The sequence below is a fragment of the Syzygium oleosum genome, unplaced genomic scaffold (assembly GCF_021117445.2).
Source record: "Syzygium oleosum isolate NSW1041296 unplaced genomic scaffold, Sole_v2.1 Sole_v2.30, whole genome shotgun sequence".
Classification (NCBI taxonomy): domain Eukaryota; kingdom Viridiplantae; phylum Streptophyta; class Magnoliopsida; order Myrtales; family Myrtaceae; genus Syzygium; species Syzygium oleosum.
Window position 1 is genome coordinate 1,949,580 of NW_026607514.1, and position 24,410 is coordinate 1,973,989.

The 24,410-nt window shown below is 39.4% G+C and overlaps 3 protein-coding genes across 4 annotated transcripts; 1 reads left to right on the forward strand and 2 right to left on the reverse strand.

Moving 5' to 3' along the window:
• Positions 1-6,740: 6,740 nt before the first annotated feature.
• LOC115692763 (calmodulin-like protein 11) lies at positions 6,741-8,609 on the reverse strand. Its single transcript, XM_030619722.2, has 4 exons — positions 8,278-8,609; positions 7,665-7,822; positions 7,469-7,546; positions 6,741-7,083 (listed from the first exon to the last, which is right to left on the reverse strand). The coding sequence occupies exons 1-4, from the start codon at positions 8,351-8,353 to the stop codon at positions 6,949-6,951; spliced, it is 447 nt and encodes a 148-aa protein (XP_030475582.1). The 5' UTR covers positions 8,354-8,609; the 3' UTR covers positions 6,741-6,948.
• A 1,095-nt stretch (positions 8,610-9,704) lies between these two features.
• Positions 9,705-13,860, reverse strand: LOC115692758 (2-methyl-6-phytyl-1,4-hydroquinone methyltransferase, chloroplastic). 2 transcript variants are annotated; one of them, XM_056304061.1, is made up of 5 exons: positions 13,706-13,860; positions 12,916-13,598; positions 11,995-12,301; positions 9,944-10,125; positions 9,705-9,895 (listed from the first exon to the last, which is right to left on the reverse strand). In XM_056304061.1, exons 2-4 carry the CDS (start codon positions 13,479-13,481, stop codon positions 9,970-9,972), a joined length of 1,029 nt encoding a protein of 342 aa, XP_056160036.1. In that variant the 5' UTR covers positions 13,482-13,598; positions 13,706-13,860; the 3' UTR covers positions 9,705-9,895; positions 9,944-9,969. The 2 variants fall into 2 exon arrangements, with proteins under 2 accessions (XP_056160036.1, XP_056160037.1); XM_056304062.1 differs by having other exon boundaries at positions 12,916-13,590; positions 13,706-13,811.
• Positions 13,861-15,930: 2,070 nt separating this feature from the next.
• Positions 15,931-23,534, forward strand: LOC115692765 (guanine nucleotide-binding protein subunit gamma 2-like). The gene is made up of 4 exons (XM_030619723.2): positions 15,931-16,566; positions 21,986-22,038; positions 22,930-22,974; positions 23,079-23,534. The coding sequence occupies exons 1-4, from the start codon at positions 16,441-16,443 to the stop codon at positions 23,161-23,163; spliced, it is 309 nt and encodes a 102-aa protein (XP_030475583.1). The 5' UTR covers positions 15,931-16,440; the 3' UTR covers positions 23,164-23,534.
• Positions 23,535-24,410: the final 876 nt, after the last annotated feature.

The window sequence follows — 24,410 nt, forward strand, 5'->3', positions numbered from 1 at the left end:
CGAGTCGGAGCCGATGGAGTCTGAGCCCGAGCTGCCGCTTGGAGAGTCCGAGCCTAAGCCGTCCGACGACATGGCTGATCCTGGCTCGCCAGAGTTCTTTGAGTCCGATCCGGAGACGCCGCCTGGCCATCATAGGGGTGATTGATAAGCTTAGTACTCCCGTCCGATGGATACACCTTTTGAGTAGTGAAATTAGGCTAACCCGACCACCTGACCCTTTTTTATTGTGCGGGGTTTGTAGTGACAGCCTCTAGTAAGGCTTGTATGATGTGAATTTGTAAGTAATGCTTCGTCTATAAAAGTGTTTTGTTGATGTGATTCCATTGTCTCTTTACTACCCCGTTTAATTGTTTGTTGTATGGAGAGTTCGAATTGCTTCCGCGTGTGTTGCTCTTCAGTTCGTTGTTTGGTTCGGCGACAAGTCCTGGGATGTCGCATTCTTACCGACCGTGGCGGGATGTTGCGTGCTAGTGGGGATCGGGGCGTGACAATCATCCTCTATTAACATCAGCTCACCGATTCGCCACCGGACCTTCGCCGAGTGGCGAAAATCAAATCTAAAAAGGCTAAACCACAACTATCTTAACATGCTCACCTAACATTCAGATCAACATACAAGACGTCTGAGTCGGTTTCTAGCGTTCATACATCATTCAAGACATTCACAGAGAATCGGAGACACTAACTTGATCGGCTGTAGGCTGTCGGAAACGCTCCGGCAGGGTCTAGAAGCTCCAATGAGGTCTAGCAATGGAGGCCGACTCGTTTAATGCACATTCAGTCCAAGTTTTGCAATCAAACAAAGAGGAACATGCTCAAAAACATGTTTTAAACATCCAGAAACTCAAAATCGTAGAAAACATTGCACGATTAAACATGATTAAGATAAAACTCAATTCTGGAATTTTGCCAAAACAGTGACAAGAATGATACTTTACCTGCTTCGTCGAAAGATCAAATGAAGTTTCCGAGGCAAGTGGCAACTGTTGAACTTTTCCTTAGTACATGAACTCCAAGCTGGTGGCCTCGGCTTCGTCGGAGAACATCTGGACACGCTGGCCGAGCTTGATTTTTAGGCGCCTGCGACCAGCCTTGCACCGACCGTCTCAGGTGAGGAGGCTCACCGTCTAGGCCGATTCACCGGTGCTTTTCTAGCCGGAAAAGCACCGATCGCTTGGTCTTGGGAGCCTCAACTCCCTCTCTCACTAGAAATCTGTCTTTCTCTCTCTCTCTCTCTCTCTCTCTCTCTCTCTCTCTCTCTCTCTCTCTCTCTCTCTCTCTCTCTCTCTCTCTCTCTCTCTCTGGAATATCGTTGAACACCTCCTCTACGCAAGATAATGTTTCTTCTCTCTTTTCTAGCCGATTTTCCGCCCAAAAATCGTTTCCACTAACTTCTAAATCGGTTGTAACCGATCAGCCATGCCAGATGGAAATTCTCCAACTGTTAGTGTGGTTTAACACGTGTTGATATGGCTGGGGTAAGTTGGTAAAGTCACGGGTCGGGGGGCAAATCTTTCTCTTCTTTCCCACATACTGCCCAGTCGGGCGAAGGAGAAAGCCGACCCAGGTCAGGTCGGGTCGATCTAGTCAACCCGGCAGACCCGGGTTGGTCTAATTTTGCAAATTAGACCTCATTTTGACCCAATTTTTTTCAAATTTAACCCCAAAATTGAATTCATTGACACATTTTACATCCAAATATGGGGTTTTTCCTATTTTTTAGTACAATTAAACCCAAAATTCCCAAATTTGAACTTAGGTTAATTGGGGTTTTTGTTTAATTCAATATCCAAATGACCTGATTGGGAAAATTTGATGCCAAAATTGAATTACCCATGCCTGATTAACTCTAGGAATGATGCTCTCTTGGTTCAAAAATTTCAAATTGACCAAGATTCCCAATTTAGGCTTAAAATCCCTAATTTTCAATTGATTTTTGGGATTTTTCAATTTTTATGTTAAATCATGAAATTGGAGAGACCAATATGCAATTCAAGGTCCCAGAATCATTTTCTGTGAAAACACTATGGCCTAGAAATGACTAGAAATGGTTCAATTGAATTTTTGGTTCAATTTGGGCTTGATTTTACCCAATTTTGGGAAAAACATATTCCCAATTGAAATTTTATAAAATTGATGCTGTAGTGATGAAATTAGATTTAAAAAAAGACTAATGACTATTTTTATGGAATTTTTGGATTCCATTTGCTATTTTTCTTGATTTTCTCTCTTATTTTTTGCTTAAAGAAATTAAGGAAAAATTCAGAAAAATTCTAAAAAAAATTATTTTTGGTTTAGAAATAGGTTCCTAAGCTTGGCCAAGGTTCCTAATCCTAATTTTGTGATTTTTTAGAAAAATTTGAAAAATATGCTAAAAATCAGGTGTCAACAGTAACCTAATGGTACAAGTCTTGAAACTGAAATTAGTTTTCCAGAAAAAATAGGAATATAAAAGGTCCTTTCCAAATTCAAAACAAAACCATTATTGAGAACTAATCTGCATGTCCCAATAGATTCCACATGCGAACGCATCTTGTTTCCCGAATAGATGCATTGTTCACTCCCACTGGTTTCTGGTGGTTTTCAAAACCCTACAAGGAATTCAAAATGTGGATTGTCAATCCAGAATCAATCCACCAAGTATTGTGATTTACATTAGCCATATTAGATTCATATCCCAATAGAGGTTGGATTACTTTTCTTCTTGAGTCAAGCCTTAAATCTGACACAATTCCTCATATGCCCCTTCCTTTTACGGAAGAAGTATTTGGATTCCTTCTTAATGTCATCTTGGGAAGGTATTTTACCTTTTCCCTTTTGCTTGCCTCGCTCCTTATGCTTTTCATGTGTTGCCAAATTAACACTCTCTTCTGATTCCATAAGCAGCCTTTCTTCCTCTTGAATACACATGGTCATGAGTTCATTAATTGACCATTTACTCTTATGTATGATATAAGAGATCTTGAAAGGTGCATACTGTTGTGGAAGAGTGTTCAGAATATAATACACAAGAAAAGACTTAGATATCTCAACCTCAAGATTTTTTTGCTGAGCCACAAAGTCCCTCGTCTTCATGATGTGCTCACGCACATCTCTAATACTAGTGAGCTTTAGAGATGAAAAATTCATAATTAGGGCCATGGCATGCGCCTTTTCTTGAAGTCTCAAAGTGCGCACCAATGGCCTCCAACAAAGCCTTAGCATTGTTATGCTGAGCGAACGAACCACGAATTCTATGAGATATTTTAGTCTTTATGAACATCACCCTAAGGCAGTTGGACCGCTCCCATTGTTCATAAAGGGTTATCTCAGTTGCAGTGCTCGTATCAGAAGGAGCAGGTGGTTCATCTTTTCTTATAGCATAGTCAATGTCCATGCACCCCAATTGAAAAAGGATTGACTCCTTCCAAACTTAATAGTTTTCACTATTCAACACGGGAGCATCATTCTTAAATTCAGATAAATTCACAGGTTGTAAAATTACATATCAAACATACATGCTTAGGTCACAATATTTGAAGCATATCAAACATATATCATGCTTTAGCACTATAAAGCATGTCACAAAATATGAATCACATAATATAAAAACTACCTGTGGGCAAAGTTTTTAATTTAAATAGATTCATAATTACTTTATGAATAAACTATCATATTATATTCCTTTTCTTAATCCATGTGGGTAAATTAAGAAAAATAATATGATATTTCATCCTAATTAATCATATTAATAAAATGAAAATTCCAGTGGGATAAAATTCATCATATTAATGTGATTAATTACAATCAATATCAACCTCCAAATGTGATCTAGAGGCTCTTAATATATAATTTAAGATAATTAGAGATGCCACAGCATCTCTAATTAAATAAAATTATGTAAGGATCACTAGACATTTAATTACATGCATAAAATATCACAAAATTGCATGTAAGGGCACAACTATAAATTAATGTACCCAAGGCCAAAACAGTTAACTAAAAGCACCAAGGGGCAAAACTGTAAAATCATGCAGACAAGGGCAGAACAGTAAAATCCAGCTGCCAAAAGGGCAAAACAGGAATTTTAATGCAGAGAGGGGCAAAACTGTAAATTAAACAAAAAGGGCATAATCGTAATTTCATGGATAGGATCCTTACAGGCAAATGCATGCCACGTGCCCAATCCTTTACGCGGGCGTGTGCGGCGCATGTACCTGAGGACTAGCGCTAGCGCGTGGACAGCACGCGCCTACTACCTCCTTCGTGCCAGTTTGCCCTTTTTCGTCTCCGCCGCGTCTTCCGCCACTAGATTCTCCTCCAATAGCCCACCTTATACCAAAATAAATGGTGAGTTTTCGATACCACGCCTTCGTGACCACATGGATCCAAGAATCAGTGAAAATGACCAAGAAATTGCCCCGAATCAAGCGTAATTCCTCCAAAACGCAAACCCTAACCACCACGACTTCCGCCGCTCAATTCGTCTCTGGCGATCACCCAAATGCCGAATTCTCTTAGGACTTTTGTTGCCCATGGCGGTGCAACCATACTAGTCCGAACTCAGGTGGTGGGTCACCCGAATTTGACCAGAATCGGCAATTCTCCTTCAGCCAAAATTTACAACGATTTTCATTCAATCGAAATCCCAACGCAAAACATCAAGGCAGAGCTTTGTATTGCTCTGATACCAAGTGTTAGAAAATTCTAAAGGACGGAAGACCCAATTATACATGGACGAACAAAATTCATGCATAATTAAGACCTAATGCGGAAACGTGAAAATTCTTTACTAACCTCCGGCCATTGATGAGTTCGATTGAAAACCTGAATTGTCAAGCGCTATCAAGCGTTGAAGAATGATATCTCTAGCCAATGCCCTCTCGAACATGATGGTGTGTTTTCTAAAACGTTAATGAAATAAATTGAATATGGGAATAATAAAGTAAATGTGGGATCACATTAGTGATATTATAACATTATCTTCCACCTCACCTTACTGACGTGGATTTGTTACCGATATGGAAATGCCACGTCAAATAATTAATGGTGATTTTTGAGTGGAAGTTTAACCGGGGCAGATTTGAGACTAGATTGAAAGTTGGTAATTTCTTTTTAGATAGAAAAAGTCCAGGGCTAATTTGGGACTAGAGTTAAAGTTAGTAATTCTTTTTTTAGACAAAAAAAGTCCAAGGCGGAATCGAAAATGGACCTAAAATTGGGATTTTAGGGAATAATGAAATATAGTGTTCATAATTCGCCTGAGAGGAAGTATGAATGTTCACGGAATTTATGGACGAAAGTTCAACATTGAAAAAAGGCTTTCGAAATCGCATTGTAATATAGAGTGATAAGTCAATAGATTAATATATTTAAAATTCTCCTCACTTCTTGCATCAAAATTAGTTTACGAAGCCATTTTAGAAGCTCAAGCAAAGCAACCTATTAAAATCACGAGTCTCTCAACACTCAACTAAAACTCAATCGAACCTTCTCTTGGTTCAACGGTCCAAAAACATGTTCCTTGGCACCCAAACTTGTGGAAATTTCCTCTGTCGTTTTTCCCTCATTTTCAACCTTTTCATGCTTCGTTGGTCCCCAATTTTCTCTTATTTTTTCTTTAAGATGTTCCCATTTGCCTCACAAAAGAAAGAAATTATTTAAAATTAAACGATACCCTTTTTCCAGAAGTGAACGCAAAATGTTATCTTCGGTGATTTGTGAGCCCCCATCCTAAGGTCAACGCTGATGAAAATGGGTAGGCAAAGTTGACTCTTCTCTTTTGACTATTGTCAACCAGCCAATGTGGAATTTTCATCCGAAAGGTGTTTTGGACTCGTGAGTCGCGCGTGTCTGACACTCCAAAGTCAAACGGGCACTGGATAGATCATTTTCTTTTCGGCAAAAGAACACTACAAGTGCCATAACTTGTGTACGGCGCTCACTTTGGTGCCATAAGTTTTTTTTGGATCACTTTAGTGCTAAAATTTTTGAAAAACGATCACTTAAGTGCTAAGATTTTTGAAAAACGATCACTTAAGTGCCAACTCCGGTGCCGTACACAATTTTTCGCCGGAAATCCGACGTGGCATTTTTTTTATTAATTTCTGAAGCTGACGTGACTCGCCAGAAGCTCGCCGAAGATTGGCACTTAAATGATCGTTTTTCAAAAATTTTAGCACTTAAATGATCGTTTTTAAAAAAATTTAGCACTTAAGTGATCGTTTTTCAAAAATTTTAGCACTGAAGTGATCAAAAAAAAACTTATGACACTTAAGTGATCGTTTTTCCTCCGACTTGGCACCAAAGTGATCCGAAAAAAAGTTATAGCACCAAAGTGATCTCCGTACACAAGTTATGGCACTTATAGTGTCCTTTTGCCTTTTCTTTTCTGTATGGTACTCATTTCATTCTTTATAATATGATGAGGTCTAGGACATGCCCATTTTTGTTGGAAGAGAGTACCTTAAGACAAAAAAAAAATGAACATTTCATCTCTCCGGCCATTTCGGGTTAAGAAGATGGGTTAAGAAGATGTGAAAGAGCCTTTCCCTCTATAATAAGAGCGCGTTTCAAAGTGCAAAGAGGGAGAGAAGGGATTTTAGAATTGAAGTTTTGATAAAACGACCTTTGTCATTTTTTTTCTTGTTCAATATCATCACGATGTTCATACTATTTAATAGGTCCTAGGTCGCAAAGAAATGAATATAAAGCGAATCTATCTAAATTAATGAAGCGGCGAGGAACTAACTAAAAAGAAGTATCAAAATCGAGATAGCTATGGAAGAGGATCAAGTTGGCCCTCGCAAATATCAATATTCGGGGTTCATTTCGTTAATGGACGTGTATGTAATAACGACAACATTTTTCACAGAAATGAACATGGTTCACGATGAAAGCAACTGATCTACATAAATTGTCGATCCCATTTGCTGCCAACTATATGTTTCCGAGCGTAATCAGGAAACTTCAGAATATCATCATCATCCTCACGAATTCCTCGTAGCTGACGAGACCATCGCCGTCCAAATCGGCTTCTCTTATCATCTGCTCTGCCTCTTCATTTGTCAGCCGTTCGCCCAAATTCATCATCACATTTCGCAGCTGAACACAAGAAAAATGCATGTCATTGAATAGATTATACGCTTAAAGTGAGTAGATTTGCACACTAAAGCAGTCTAACCTTCAACATGAGCCAAAGTGAGACATTAAAAAGCATGTAATTGTCAAGGGGGAAGACAAACCAGAAGTAGTTCTAAGTGAAAACATAATTCTCTGGTCGAAGTTAGTGGTCTGTAACACTTTTTGTAGCTTTTTAAGCTGCATTTCCTGATGCAGGGACCGAAGTTAATCGGTTCAATTTTAAGCGTCAAACTCGTAAAGTTTGCGCTTTCTCATACTATTTATTCGGTGCACTGATCGCTTGAACTCAGTTGAGCAAAGTCCACATGCATAGATAGCCATGCCTTCAAATTAGTGAATAGTTTACCTCAATGGCAGATATATATCCGTCTTGATCTCTGTCAAACACTTTGAATGCTTCTCTTAGCTCTTCCGCAACATTTTCCTGCAAAGTATAGTAGATGATCCTCTAATATTTTCCCCTTCTTTTCGCTTTCAAAAACTACACGGAAGATATAAGAATGACTCGTCGGAATCAACCACAGAAGCCTTCTTCAACTCACCTTCATCTTCCTCCCCATGATGTTCAAGAAGTCTGCAAAGCCTATTGTACCGTTCCCGACCAAATCCACTTCGCTGATCATTTCTTGGACTTCTTCTTTCGAGGGGTGCTGGTCAAGCGATTGGATCACCGTGGCGAGCTCCTCCATTGTGATCATGCCTGTCAAGGATGAAACATTTGTTATTAACAGAGAGTGAGACAGCACATTCAGAATCTCACTGAGCCGCGACTTTCATCCTTAGTGTCACTCTGTCATGACATAGTGCGCAATCATTTCACGAGCCTGGCTCATGCGAACCCGTATTTAGACCATCCTGTCCATCAAAATCCCATGACAGGCAAGAAAAGTTTTTCCATTTCCAACAACAGGACGGTTTTGACCAAAGAAAAGAGCAACATAAGATGGTAGGAGGAACAATAGATTCAGATTTTCTGCAACTCAATAGCATCAAACACACCTACTACTACTGATCATCATCTTTTGTCTCCGTCATTAGTAACAAAAAATTGCTAATTCCACTGAACCAAAAGTTGCAAAACATCAATCGTCCGAAAATCAGAACATGGATACTCCAAAATATCTAGAAAAACAAAGAACCGAAACGAATTAGTACCATCAGAATCCTTATCAATGAGACAGAAAGCTTCATGGAAATCGGCGACTTGATCTTCTGTCAATGCTTCTGCCATTGTTGGGTCTGAAGACTCTCTGAACCTGGACTCTTATCTTTCGTTCTTTCTTTCTTTTGGAGGGGCGAAAATATAGAGCAGCGCTCGATCAGTCTAACTTGCTTGACGGTGTGCGTTGGCGTCGGTGTGAAGCCGTTCTTGGAGCGTTGAAAGGTCGAGGATATTATAAAACACGTTGGACGGAGATTCAAGGAACAACATCTAGAAAATAGTGATTCGCAAAATCAACGCATGTAAAGGAAAAGAACACACACAACAAATATTGCCGATGCTAACCGTCATCGAATTGATGGTCTAAACGGCTTTTAAAAGTCAGCAAAATTGAGACTTGACTTTCTCAAATTGATGGATCGAGGGGGTCCACTGGCGCCAAAGAGCAAAACTAGCAGTGTCGCGCAGGGAATCTTAACTTAGAAGCATCAGGCAGAAGCAATCGACACACAAGTAAGTAATTTGGGTCGACACGCGGAGTTCAGAACCAAAAGATGAACCCCACAAGAATTCCGCATCACGATTGATTCATGTTGGTATGCGGTTCATACTTTCTATCACGAGAAAGCATGGGGTCCCGCTTTCTAGTGAGCGGGCAAGGGTCACGAGGACAGCACCCTCAAGCCGCCAAAAGACTTTTATAGTTTAGGTTTGTATTTTATTGGTAATTTAGGTTTAGGCCCATAAATAACTGCTGTCTATATATAATCTTTCTTTTGTAATTAGGAGTTATAAACAGATGAATTGTGTTAATTATAGTGAAATCCCCTGCTTAATATAATCTAAGTTTAAGGGTAATCAGGATAAACTTTAAGTCTCGATTTCTTTTTCTCACCCTTACTCTCTATTTCGTTGTGTTTGTGCGCCTAATCCTAACACTTCCATGTACGCCGAAACAACAGACCAAGCCTATGCACTAAACTTATAGATTGGTCCAACAGGAAATGAAGGGTGACACCATTTTTCTTCCTTTCGGTGCCCCCCTTTTTAGCTTCATGAAGGGGCAATCTCGGTCGCATTGTCTAATGGGATTGCCGTGAACGTTTTTAGGCAAGAGTCATGTTGGAACTGCGATTATCACATAAAGATTTTCGAAGTGGTTCTCATCGAAAGCGATTGATTACAACTAAACTACAGCACAACAAACAAGAGATGAGGCAAATCTATCAAATGACTCGGGTTGTAATTGCCGTCATTGATCAAAAATTAAGAGTGAAAGGTATGTGAATGAATGCTAGAGAGCTAAACCAAGGTTAAGAGAAGATAATGGCGTCTCTTTTCGCAAAAGAAGGACCAAATGAATTGCTGATAAGACGACACCCTGATGGTGCATGAGCTTTTTCCAGAAGCAGACTAACACTCCCATCAACCTGTACAACCCATTTAACATTCTCAACAACAAGATTCGGGAAACAAGGATACGGCGAGCTCAGTTATAATTCACAAGACAACAGAAAAAGAAAAAAAAAAGGATTCTTCGACTACAAACTCTTACACAAACATAGTAAGGAAGTAGTTGTTATTAGCAGCTCCTTGTCTTCTCAACATGGATCTCTCTCTCTCTCTCTCTCTCTCTCTCTCTCTCTCTCTCTCTCTCTCTCTCTCTCTCTCTCTCTCTCTCTCTCTCAGATGGGTCTACCTTTGGGAATAATCTGATCTTTCAGCCACATGTATATTGGGACTAGTACAAAATAGGTAGCCGCCATTGCGCCCAAAAGGAACCGCAGCGAAAACACAAACGGGTTCACAGGCTTCGAGACATCCTCCGTCTTTGGACCGAGCTGCAATCAAATGCCAATGTCTCACAAGTGTATAAGGCGAAGAGAGGGAATAGCATGTGCAATGATAACAATTGCAAAGAACTCAAAACAAAAGCAGAGACACATCTTTATCAACCAATGCACGATGCACACGGTTCCCATCATCGCCCCCAAGTCCCAACTCTAAGTCATTCTCTTACCCCCCAATGTTGGAAGCTCTCCTATCAAATGGGTTTTTGTTGACCATTGGGCCTTGACTGTATACTGGTAATTACTTGATATTAACTGGGGTATTTGGAAACTACATGACATGATTTCTGCGTAGCCGAGGAAATGACCCTGGTGTTCTTCATCGTGATAAAAAACCAACAATGCAGTTCATGTCCAAGCAAAATAAGCAATTTCACTCCTACTGGAACAACAGGATACTCCTCTCGATCTCCTTAAGATGACAAAACTAATCTACATCTCACATCAATCAAACTAAGGTTCCACCAAAATTAAGAGAGTTGAAAGATTGACTATTGAAGCTCCGACCAGGCATCAACAGGTTTCTCACTAATTACAAGTCAAATACACAAAAATATCACGGAAGAAACAATCAGTAACATCATCATGTGGCTTCAAATTGGTGTAAAATTACATTCAAGAAAATTATGCAACTTTGTAGAGCCAAGAAACAAAAGAGTCACTGCATCTTGAAAGAATCTCCAAATTCTCCATCACTCCAAATGGAAGACCAGACTAGTTTGTGGATGACCATATCATTGAAAGACAAGGAACCCAAAACAACAAACCAGCTACACCTTCTGAAAATAAGGTAACATCCAAAAACCAGTACTGCCTTTACGCGTAACATAAATCCCAGAATCCTAAAATTATCATTAACCATGACTGTCTACATGACAACATGAGCTTTGCCATTATACAGCGTGCATTAAATGACCAGCTACAAATTTCATCACATCAACTTGTAGAAGAATTTTCCCCAAGTTAGAGTCGGACCATGACTCATTCTAACAATCCAAACTCAGTAAACTAACTAATTTGTCTTGCATTAATGAATTAGCTAGTTTGATATATTGATATCAAGAAAACTAGCTAATTCACCAAAAACTCCAAACAAAGTGTCTAGTTAAAGACAGGGAAACGTGATTTTTAAAGTCCTGCAGGGGTATGATTATGCAAGACAACAGATCAAAAGCACTGACTGTTATAGGACTTTATGTGCCATCGCCAGGTCTACAATGGCAAAAGATCTGTAATTTCTTGTAATTAGGCTCCATCTGCCAGCCAAATATTTTCAAATAGTCGTTTGCCATGCAAGCCATACACAACTTTGTAAGAGAATTTGAAAAAGGATTTCGCAATATAAAGATAGTCAATGATCATCTTATTATATGAGAAGCCTCCTCTTCAGTTACATCATGAGCAGAAACACTATCTTGGCTTCATATTGGATCCTACACTCATAAAGGTACAAAACCAGGGATTGTATTCGGTCAGGCCACTCGGGGTTCCAACCAGAACGAACCCAATAGAAGCCTGGGTTGATTGAATTAAGGTCTTAAACGAAACCAGAGGGTTTCGAGTCAGGTTTGGGAGTATTTTATGGCTACATAAAGCAACTCATAGGCAATAATATAGATTAAACACCCTCAGTTTTTCATCTCAACTACCTGTACTCTAGTCTATTCACTAATCAGAATAGAATTGGGGAAACATGTGTACACAAGCATGTGCGGGCATTTGTTATGCGTAATAGTAGTTACTTGGGAAGGATCAAAAAAAAATCACGACCTCATTTTATTCGAGTTGGATCATCATACAGAAACCCTATCTACTAGATATAAGCAGAATCAATGCAGCAAACAAGCAGCAGAAACAAACCTGTAAAGGAGAATCCCCAGAGGCAGGTTTAACACCTGTCACAGAACACCCCATGATCAACCCATGCCGGCGAACACCGCGATACCATTTTGGGCCAATCCTTTTCAACTGGACATCCTTGAACGCAGCCTTCTCAAACCACTCAATGTATTCTTCCTCCTTTGGAAAGAGCATCCACACATCAGCAAAGAAGCGAGACAGCCAGAATGTTGGGTACACCGGGCCTATAAGGCATGCCTTTCCTCCCAGTTTCAGCACTCTGTAGGCTTCCTTAATGCCACGCTGGGGGTCTGGCCAATACTCGATACTGAAAATGATTTTATGTAAAACCATCAGAGACAATTCCAGAAATTACATCCCCCTTTCTTACAACAGGAACTACCTCATACGCAAGCCATAACCCCACGCCTAAGACAAAGACATAGTTTCTCCAGCTTCTCCATCATAAAATGCCTTCATCTATGTATTACTTGCTAAATTATGTCCCATAATCTTAGGCTTGATAAATCCATTCGAGAAAACCAGCAGTGAATTAAAATCCAAAAGGGACACTAGGGGATTACATGATCATTGTATCTAGATGCTCAACACCAACAAAGTTGATAATGAAATGTCAATACTACTGTTATCCAAAAAAAATTGCGCATGTATAGGTCATCAATTCATTGATATATGTGAAACACTTATCCAAATTAATATGTGTAGAACATTCAGCAGAACATACAAAATTACTCGGTGGAGACACACATCATCATTAATTTAAAGGCAGGCTCCTTTCCTATTGGTCATGTAAATATTTGTTACATGACGAAGCATCTCATTTTGCAATTGACTCAAATATTACCTCATATCCATACCAAGTCCCTATTTAACTTAAGTTACCCATTATGAAGCACGGAAACTTAAGATAAAGTCAATCACCTTCCTGCCGAAATGTATCGGTCTGCATAGTCAGTCTCAAACGGGAGATCCTCCGCATCCCCCTCAATGATTTTGCACTCCTTCAGGGGCTCCTTCTGCCTGGCCTTGGCGAGCTGATGCGGCGACTGGTCGAGGATCGTGACATTCTTCGCATCCACGTGCTTAACAATACCTAGAGTGGTAAAACCAGTCCCGCCACCAACATCCACCACTAACATGTTCCTATCATTGAGGTCGGCCGGCTCGAGTGCGTCGTCCCGCATGTCCTCGGTCCAATGTCCAGGGTTTATAATGTGGTCATACACGATCGAGAGGAACCTGTAGAACCAAAAGGCCTCCTTCTTGTGCTGTATGAACCTAGGCTGTGAAGCAGGCCTAGAAGCCGACAAGCTACATCTGGGCACTGCTCTCTTCACAACCCCAATCCTAGCAGGAGACACCAGGGTCAATTTGAGCAGGTTCAGATTCTTCCTACCAAAATCCGACCCCACAAAGCCTAACCCTCTTGGGGATACGCTTCTCATCAATCCTAGGTAATCAGCTCCATTAAGCAGCGAAGAAGCCATGTCCTACCAAGAATCACCAGCGACTTCTTGAAAAAGACACGATCTTTAGTGCCCAGCAAGCAATACCCACATGCAAGGACCCAGAAACTTGATGGGTTTTTCTTATCTTCTTGGGTCCTTTCATTGACACCCACGATGAAGCAAGAACATGTTAGAATCCGACAGTTCCCACAATATGCACCCAAAACAGAGAAAGCATCAAGAAAATGGAGATAAGGGCTCACCAGATAGGTGCGCGGCTGGGGCTTGGCGAGGTGTTTTTTTCTTGAGCAGCCGCCACTGGCTCAGTGGTCTCCAAGCAGAGAGAAGGAACAGCAAAATACTACAGAACCCTACCTGAATGGTTCGTGTGTTTTTTTTTATGTTTTTTTTTTTTTTTGCTTTTCATGTTTATACGTATTTCCTTTTCAGTTTGTGGAACTTCTTTGGCATCGTGTGAGGGAGAATGGAAGATGGAAGAGTGCGTGTGTGGTGAATTGGTCCTGAATATTGCTGTCCATACGACGATAAGAAAGTAACGTAGACTCCTCAGTCTAATGGCGTGGACTAGTCTCTTGTGTCTTCATCTTTTTCTAGCTAATACTCTTTTCTTTACTAGTAGACTTCATTTCGTTGGTCAAAATAGCTATGAAATTCTTAAATGAAGTAGTTAATAGAGGGGTTATCGCGATCCCTTGGATCGTTGGTAATGGTTAAGAAGGTACTTCATCGAAGAAAAGGAGCCGAAACTTCGATAGGGGCTTCCATGACATGTTTGTTTACATTGCAGTGACGGCAGGCTCCAATGATGTATTCCTTGTTTTAACGCGCTAATGTCTGCACGCCCTAACCATGAAGTTTCTCTTGTATTTTTGTCTTCCTCGGGAAAGGAAATACCATATGGTAATTTTACATCCCGGTGATCTCAAGGTCCAAACCTTTTAAAGACCTGCTCAGGTCCATTATCCTTTTTGTAGTGACAAATCTTGTATGTGATCTTAAGAAAAGAAAAGGAATATGTCCATTTTTTGGGATCTCAAAGGCACGCGGAAACACATAAGAACTCTTGAAAAGGAAAAAAAAAAAGATGTAACTCCAATTCCTTCGGAAATGGTAAGATCTTTGGCGCAAGAAGACGGAGTTGACCCGTACCATCGTGATTTGGTTCAGATTTCTCTATTTTTCTTAAGAATAGTGCTTTTCCTACCTTTATCGAATAGATATATACATTGTAGAATTTATTGAATGCATAGACTGAGTAAATTAATTCTTCTGTTCTGTAAGAGTTGCAAAAAGATATGCTAGTGCTGTTGTGGATAAAGTTAAAGAGAAACATTAATATACTCTTGTATGATTCGTGTATACGGCAGACTTCTAATGAAATAGCCATATGATTTTCTACGGTAAAAAAGCTCCTGCTGATTTAAAAAAAAACATAGATTTGATAAAATCAATGACAAGGAAAAGAAAAAAAATGAAATGAAGGTAAGAGACATCAAGGAAAATTGTAATATCATTTTATTTGGACAAAAATCGAAGAGAAATGACATAGAGGGAAATTGATCATTGGTGTTCGGTGATATTCGGTTAAGAAGAAACATCACCACAAAAGAGGAAGTGAAACTCCCACGGGGACTTGTGTAACCTATCCATTCGACATACAGTGACGGCGAGCTCCTTTTCTTATATGCTAGTGCTCGCACGCTCTGTGCCCTCAATTCTACCTGTATCTTCGTCTTTCTTAAGGAGAGGAAATACCCTCTTTAAGTTTTACATCTCAGTAATCTCAAGATCCGGACGAAAATCGAGATGGAGTCTTTTAGGAACTTGCTAAGATCATAAGCTTATTGATAGTATAAATCCATTCATTATATCTTTTCAACTTTCTCACTCTTTATTGATGGAATTTTCGAAAGCGAGTGAGATAAAATCAATTTCCCTCCATTTCTCTCTAACTTTCGGAACTTCTTTCATGAACCCTAAGAAAGTAATTTCATTCACTTCCCTTCCCTTCATATCTTTTCTGTGCATTTTACCTAACCATAGTGTCCCTTTTCCCGCATTATCTTAAATATAATATTCTAAAGGATTGTTGCACTAAAATAAAAAATTAGAGCATCTATCCACAGAGTATAAAAAATATGTTCAACCTTAAAACTTCTTTTCTTTCTCCTCGTCGATGAAATGTCCTTTTAACTTGCGATAAATGCTAAACTACAATTATTACCTAAAGATACGAAACCCTTTTATACATATTCCGGTCGAAAGAAATACGATTACGGAGTGCAACATTATCACAATACAACATTATGTCTGTATTAACTTGTATTATTCTTTTTTTAGCAAAAAAAAATACCTGTATCATTCTTTCCATCTGTATATGCATCGTGTTCATTCACGGATACTAAAAAATTCCACAAAAAATTGCCCCAAAGAGGAAGCGTTATTATAAGTACCATCTGAGCACATGTCATGCTTTCTGGTTAACGCAGAACTTAACCGTAGACGCTACGCAGGCAAAGTTCAACGCAGAGAGCACCCCCACTCGGTATAGCTCTCTGGAGCCATCATCTGCAGAAAGCGAAGCTACAGAAGCTTTCCCTCAATTCATTACCCCGTGCACTCTCTCGGAGGTGGAGAAGACAAAGAGTTGAGGATTTTTTTTCTGTTCTTTTCCCCGTAAAGTTTCGTGCTTTCTGTAGTTTTTCCGCTTCTGGCTTCAAGAACCCCGAGATCTCTGCGCTTCTATGCCCTCCAACGCGCGGCGATGTCGTGGGGGTTCCTGGGTTGCAGCCGGGTGATGCTTTGCGAAAGTGGGTTTCGTGTAATGTAGCTCGAGTTTCGATTAGAGCGATCAAATGGGTGCTCCGGCTCGGAGCTGAAAAAGGCCGCTTCTTTGAGCCGTTTCGGAAAGAGGGTGCGAGAGAGAAGAGAGGGGGAGACTTTCGTCTTCGTCGTAGCCATCAATGCTTTTGTGGAAATGGACTCTAATAAGAGCGCGTCGACGGTAAATGAACATGCGAACAGCTCGGCATCGGATAAGAGGGGGAAGTATCGTATCATGGCGGAAATCAAGCGTCTCGAGCAAGATTCCAAGTTCTTGGAGGTACCCTTTTCCTTCTGCTGTCTTCTATTCTTGGTTCTTTGTTTGTTCCGTGCGTGGTCTGGTTAGTGGAGTGAGATTGTGAAGCATGGCTTTTGTGCGTCGAAGTAGCAGCATGCGAAGTGGGGAGTGCTTGAAATGATTTGAGCGTGATGTGTAGGATGTGTTGGTGGTGGTTTGTAATTGGGAATATGTGGATTCTCTTGGTCTGTTTGATTGCAAAGTTAAGATCTTTCTGTCATAGCTTTATCCTTTTGTGCTGAACGATGGCGTGGGAAGCAGCGGCTACATGTTGACATACTGTGGCACACTGAAAGGCGGTGCTGCTGCTACCTCTGCATAAAGTGGCTTTAAAGGCTATAGAATATTGTTCAAAACAGACGTGTAAAGAATTCAATTTACCAGTCTTGAGTGAGATTTCTACCTTTAAAGCCTCAAAGGCCCTCCTGTCCTCTCATTCCAAACCATCAAAACCCATCAGCTTAAGAGGCAAAGCTTCCTTATCTCTGTCTCTGCACTAGTTCGAGCATTTCACCATGTTCCTGAGCCACAATTCCAGCAGTCACCCTCGGCAATTCCACCATTTCGATGGCCACGTTCCACAAAACTCTGGTCCCACTCAAAACAATTCATCAAATTTGCCGAAATAACATTTGCTAGAATGTACCCTTTTCCTGAATGATGAACCAATTGATACTAGAGCTTGCACTCGTGCCTGTGCAGCTTTTAGGAAGCAGTTTCAAGAACTATGAATTTGGGTCATGTTCTACCAACTTTGTAAAGAATAATTTAGAAGATTTTGCAAATTTCTGGATGAAGTAGATGTGTTCTTGTTGAGCCATCAGCAGGTCTATTGAATGGCGACAACCGGACCTTGACTGAATTGAAAACGAAAATCTTCTGGCTTATATTCTGATGGTGTCACTCATGATGTATTTAAGGTGAAAGGTGCCCTTAAGCACCAAAGATAACAATACCTTGACTGACCAAGTTGGAGCATGCGCATGCTTCGGTTAAGTGTAGTATTAAGCATTTGCAAGGGAAATAGTGGACCTTGGACTTTTTAAGAACTAACTAGGAACTAATATCTCACGCAGCAACAGTGCATAGTTGAATTGAGAAATATATTAAATTGATCGAGTAAGACAAAGTAAGATGGAGAAAGTGAAATTACTGAATAATATTCATTTGGCATTAAGAATCTGAAACCATAAACCAAGCTTATTTTAGTTTATCTTCTATACTTACACTGTGAAACGGTTCCTGGAAGCTTTTGTTAACATTGAATAACATGCAAAAACCATGTTTGGTGAGGTATGATATAACTCATGTCATGGTTGACAATAAACAACTTGTTATCTAACTAACCATATGTCTTATCTTGACCGAATGTAGAGTCGAAGCACCTTCCTTCTTCTTCCTGGATTTATATGAGTGAGAGATGAATACAACTGAATTTAAATCAGAAGATCAATAAGATAAAGCCAGCGTGGCACTATTTCCTCTCATCAACTAGTCATTGATGGGTCAACATTAAACCTCTCATGCAACTATCCTTTGCTTTACCTATAACTAATAGATGTAATTGGAAGTACCAGTGCATTCAGTACTTGCTTATCATGCAAATGAAGCTAGTTATCATTTTATGATAAAGAAAGTTTGATGAACTCGATGCCAAACTTTGCTATAGCTTAGTTATAGCTGAGACCCTTTTTAACTGCATCTTAGTCCTGGAGATTACATATCTATCTGATAGATAAACTACTTGTAAAAGATGTCTAGCTATGATTCAGTTTAGCTTGTTCGATCTTGCTTAACATAATACCACGGGATGCCCTTAAAAAGTTTACCGTGCCATTGTTGGTTTTCCTCTGCTATAGGACATAGATGTGGTTTATCATGTGATTGGACAAATTTTCAAACAATGGCAGGAAGAATGGATTCATATCTGCAATTACTTAATGGCAGCATTCCACACATGTTATCTCTTTCGCTCTTGAATGTTGGACATTCTTTCAGATATCAAATGCACAGCGACCAGTTGAAATCCATTCAAACTGAAAGTTTCCGCAGTCAATCTGTCAACTTGGCCAGCAAATCCTTAATGCTTAGTACTTAGCAGCATGAAATAGTTACATTAATATGCTCGTTTATGTTACGTTGCATGTAAATGCTTTACTTGCCTCTTCTGATAAATTACGACGTAAATTAATCAACTGACTTGGCTACTTAAGAAGTTGTTTATTCCTTCCACTGAATCAATCTCTTTGATTTCAATGCATCTTTCAACTTAGCTTACAAAGGGGACTGTGACTGGTTCTCTGCCTAGCGGATATTTGCTGGACATTTTCTTTTTGCCAATCCATCTGGAGACTGTATTATGGGAAACTGGTGTATAAAACAAAATCAAAACAGAATGTTAGTGCAAGTATTGGGTTGAGTCTTATTTTATTAGTGGAAGGAATATCTTCATGTTGAGAATGTGCTGTGTACAAAAATCTTTTAGCTCGTCTAGTTGCTCTGATGGCACAGATGTAGCAACCCCTTCCAGATGTACTATCGGTATAAGGCAAGGTTTTAAAAGCTGGACCGGTGAGGGAACCATTCAAGTGACTTTGTCTTCAGTATTCCCGGTCATCCGTTAATAAATCTGGAGTAATAAATAAAGCAAAAAGGACCTCCTACATGTAAGGGATCTTTTTTTTTTTCCTTCTCCTAATATCCCCAATTACTTATTTGGGGACCTCCTATACTGTTGTAGGACAAATGCATAAAATTGTAATTGTATTTTATCTCCCACGCATTTCAATATTAAAACCAGATATTTTCTATCCAACAACTTCCATAGAAAAATTTTCAAATCTTGGAACATCTTTCTCTTCTCTCATACATTTATGTATTTCATTATATTGGATATTTATCAACAATTCTTTCCATATAACAAAACTAATACGGTGGTTTTGCTTAATATTTCAGATTTTAATTTTGTGCGTACAAGGAATACTTGTACACATTTGCCAGTATCAGTTGAATATATCTATTTCCAGATTCAAAACTTACAATGATGCACATTTGAGGGGTTCAAATCCATGTGTTGGTGTATTTAGGAGTCCCAGGTTCCAAATCAATTAGTTTATTCTTTCACACCAGTTGTATGTTCTTCGTTTACTGGTTTTTATATCAATTTAACATAATAGTATCATGCAGTGAGTTGCATGTGTGGACTGCCACATTACTGAGGTGCTCAGTTGGAAAATAGCCGAGCCATTTTTTTCCAATGTATTTTCTGCCAGACTGGGTCGTTTTATACTTCTCTAAGAATCGAGATTTCCATCTACTTGCTATATTGTATTTAAACACAGAATCTTTTGACTTAGCTTATAAAGGGGATGGGATGACTGGTTCTATGCCTGGCAGATACTTCCTGGGCATTTTCTTTTTGCAAATCCATCTGGAGACAGTTATTCTGATAAACCTCCAATGTCCATTATAAAACAAAAGAAAAACAGATTGTTACTGCAAGTATTGGGTTGAGTCTTGTTTGACTAGTGGAAGGAACGTCTTCCTGTTAATGAGAATGTGCGACAAATTCTCTTTTAGCTTCATCAAGTTGATCTGATGGCACAGAAGTAGCTACCTTGTCCGGATGTACTATCGTATAAGGCCAGGTTTAAAAGTTGGACTGGTGAGCAAACAGCTCAAGTGACTTTGTCTGCGGTATTCCCTCTGAACTGTTCGTAAATCCAGAGTTATATAAAGCAAAGAGGACCTCCTACATCTGATCTGAGAGATCTTAATCTTTTTTTTCTTCTCCTAGTATCCTATATTACTTATTTTACAAATATTGTTCTATGGACAAGTGTATAAATTAGTAATTTTATTTTATCTCTCGCACATTTCAATATTAAAATCTGATATTTTCTATCTAACGACTTTCAAAACAGAAAAGTTCAAATTTTGGAATATCTTTCTCTTTCCACATATATTTATATAATATATTTATCAACAATTTCTTTCCATTAAATATATCTAATAAGGTAGTTTTGCTTAATTTTTCAAACATACGCAACTTGTGCACGTTCACCATTACATATGGAATAATCTATTTCCAAATTCAAACTTACCCTGAGGCACAGCTTAGTGGTTCAAGTCCATGTGTCAGTGTTTTTAGGAGTCCCGGGTTCTGAATTCAAATCGGTTAGTTTATTATTTCACACCAATTCTTTGTTCTTATTTTACTGTTTTGAGATATAATTTATATCATATAAACATAATAGTAGCATGTGGTGAGTAGTATGTGTGTGACTGCCTTATCAATGAGGTGCTCGGTTTGGAAAATAGCCGAACGCAATTTTTTCCAATGTCTTTTCTACCAGACTGGGTCATTTTTAGTTCATGACCTGGTTGAACCTACTGATTTGGCTGAGTTCAACGAAATTTACACAGGTTTGATCCAGTCTTTTTTTTTTTTTTAACTCCAGAGGGCTGAACTGGATGGAACTTAGGAACGGGTTCCTGGTTTAACCGGTTAAACCGACCAATGCGGTCCCATTGTGAAAACACTGCTATCTGGTATTTAAACTTCTCTAAGAATCAAGATTGCCATCGACTTGCTATATGATATTCACATTGATTTAATGATTTAATTTAATCAGAGTCCTTTGCGATGTATGGCTCCAAGAATTGTTGCCTTAGTAGATCAGATGCTTCGCTTCCTCATTTCTAACTTCACTATACTAGATATCTTCATGTTTTGGCATGATTATGTCTTGAAGCATTTAATTATTTTATTGCTTGTGCTCTTATCTTTGGCAATTCTCTCTTCTAAATACTATATTTTCTTTTTCTAAAAGAAATCAATAAAAGATAATCATACCTCTGCAAAGTTCTGACCCTGTTGAGTTTGCATTTATGCATCGAGAGGATCTAAAACAGGAGGCATGCAATTGGGCAGTTCAGATTTTTTGCTTATTTCAGATAGTTGGAAAGGGAAAGCTTGGGTGGCTACTATGCAAAGATTGATTTATTGAATTGTATGGTTATACTGCGTTGACTTGGAAAAATTTTAAATACCATCTGCCAAAAAATCAGATATTGGTGTTCATGGAATCTGATTTCCTGCTCAATTTTATAGAAGTGTTAATTGTAGATGGTTCTTGTCTCTTGCTTCCTCTTCCTTGTGACAAGTATTAAACCAATCCATAGATTTCTGTTAGGACCTCGCCATTTGGCTCAGCTGCCCACACAGGGAATGCTGAAGTTCGAAATTGGCAGTTAAAGAAAACTAAAAGCCTCTAAAATGTTATCATGTGTGGTTTCATTTTGAGCTATTGAGTGCTGCGGAACGTGTTATCTTGTGACAACCAGAGTCCCAACGCATATATGTGCTGATGCGATATATTCTCCTTGATTTACTATGCAGGAGGAGTTGGAAGAACTTGAAAGATTAGAAGATGCCTCATCCATTTGCAAGGAGTAAGTATATGAGAGCTACTTTGTAAGCTTCTCCAACTTTGCTGTGGCTTAGAATTGTGGCTCTTAATTCCTATTTACTCTGGAAAAGGAGAGTCTGAGTCAAAAATTAGAAGCCTGAGAAGTCTGGACATATTGGCTTGGGTTTTTGTCTTTTGAGTATATATAAAAGATGTCAGAATTATATATTGAATTAATACCACGAAAAACCCCAAACTGGTATACCTGTGATAAATTTACCCAAAACTAATTTCTTAACCACAAAACCCTAAACAGGTATACTTGTGACAAGTTTACCCTCCATTAGTTTCCGTAAAATTTTACCTTCAAATTGCTGAGTTAGATGACACGTGCCAGTTGACGGGTATACCGGTTTGGGGTTTTACCCTCCGTTTGTCACAGGTATATCAATTTGTGGTTTTTCGTGGTATCAATCCAATTTAACGGAAATTAACAGTGGGTAAATTAGTCACAAGTATACCAGTTTGGGGTTTTTTGTAGTCAAAAAAATAGTTTGGGGTAAATTAGTCACATGTATATCAGGTTAGGGTTTTTCGTGATATTAACCCTCGCATCTTTTAGCATTCTGTGACAATGTTTACTTTGAAGAAAGTCACTGCTCAAGCTACTCCACTGCTCAGGTGAAATGCGGCGGAGTGCATGACCCTCTCAAAGAGCCTCTTGCGGTGATTTTTTTTTTTTAAATTGATAATGATTTTGAAGAACAGTTGTCAAAATACCTTAGATCTTTAGTTTGAACTTTTGGAGTAGCCAAATGTGAAGTCCAGATCTGTTGCTTTTAGTTTCTATATCCATCTTTTCCTTGAACATTGGTTATCTAACTAGTTTGCGGTGAAGGACTAAATTTACCATTCGGTTCTAAATGTCCTACAGATTGCTGCTTTATGTGGAGACGAAGCCAGATGCGTTGCTCCCAGTGTAATCCCTCGAACCTCCGTGCTTTTGTCTTAAATGTAGAGTGTCGTTTGCTTCTGCCTGTGAGCCCTGTTCGCTTGTTTATGTTTTCGTTCCCCTAATTACAGGACTACTGGCCCAGCAAACCCGTCATGGAATAGATGGTTTGAGGGGTTTCAAGATTCGGAAGGCTGCAGATGCCAGATAATGTGATGGATCTGATCCTGCCACGTATTGAATTTTCCATTTCCCAGAGTCAGTATAAGATTGTGATGAAATAGGGCTCGCGATAGCATACGCAACGAAGCACGTGCTGATGCCACAATAAAGATGTTACTGTTGATTGTAGCCAATGCGCAAGCAGGCTTTTTTGTGCCGCTGAGACTTAATGAGAGATTGTTACCTTGACTCAAAAGCGTGCCAGCCAAGGCGACCGTGCTGAGGAGGGGAGTTAGATGAATCCTGGATGGTCTGGGCCATCTTGGCGACTTGTAGAAGTGTTTCTAGGCAAATTGTATTGCATATTGTGTCACTTTTATGTGCAGTGTAGATTTCAGTGAATGCAGTTCTAAAGTTGACGTGCCCTCCTATTCTTTTCTTCTTCACTGGAATCTAAAATGCCTCTTGCCAAGGCTAGTTTTCTCAATGTTAAGTTCACTAACTGTTTGCTTGTGTTCGGGTTCTAAACTTAATTTACATTCTGCTTGGTTTATGGAGTAAGTGATCTCTCTCCATTCGGTCCGATTGATGCTGTGCTAAAATGTCAGGCAATATGTCTCCGCATTATCAGCTCCCTATGATGCCTGGAATCATCAGCTCGACATGAAATTTATCCAGAGACAGTTGTTCTTTCGACGAGTAATCGAGGGATTAGTCATTCGTCAATGAGCTTTCTCTTGTGTTATAGCCTTACTTAGGTCAGGTAGAAAAGATGGGCGGATTTAGCCAAGTGCACGAAAACGCCAATTGGAAGATCACCCGACGGAAAGAGAAGAAAGAGGATATTTACCTTGCAACCGAAGGCTCTTCGAGTGGCGTTTCCTCAAGATTTAGTAAGACGCGTGCTGCATACTCGAGCAAGTTGTCATCTAACTCAGATTAACCATAATTAATAGCACCTTGGTGCCTCTAAGTCTAATTAAATTCCAAATATTTGTGTGCTCCCAACTTCTGCACTGGTAGTTTTTGAGGCCAGGGTGAATTTGGGCCAACCCAACTTGCCGGTGACCCGCCAAATATTGGGCCCAAGAGGGTAAGAAATCAAAGCAAGGACCAGCAAGGCCTTCGGCCCAAAATGATCTAATTATCTTCTGCTTTAGCAGAGCACAAATCGAACAAAAACGCCAATTGCAACGACGAACTCTTCGATCATGCTCATGTCTATACATTCACATCTAATTAACAATAGCCCACAAAGCCTACAATGCGTTACAATGGTGCTTACCAGTCTTAAGAATTTC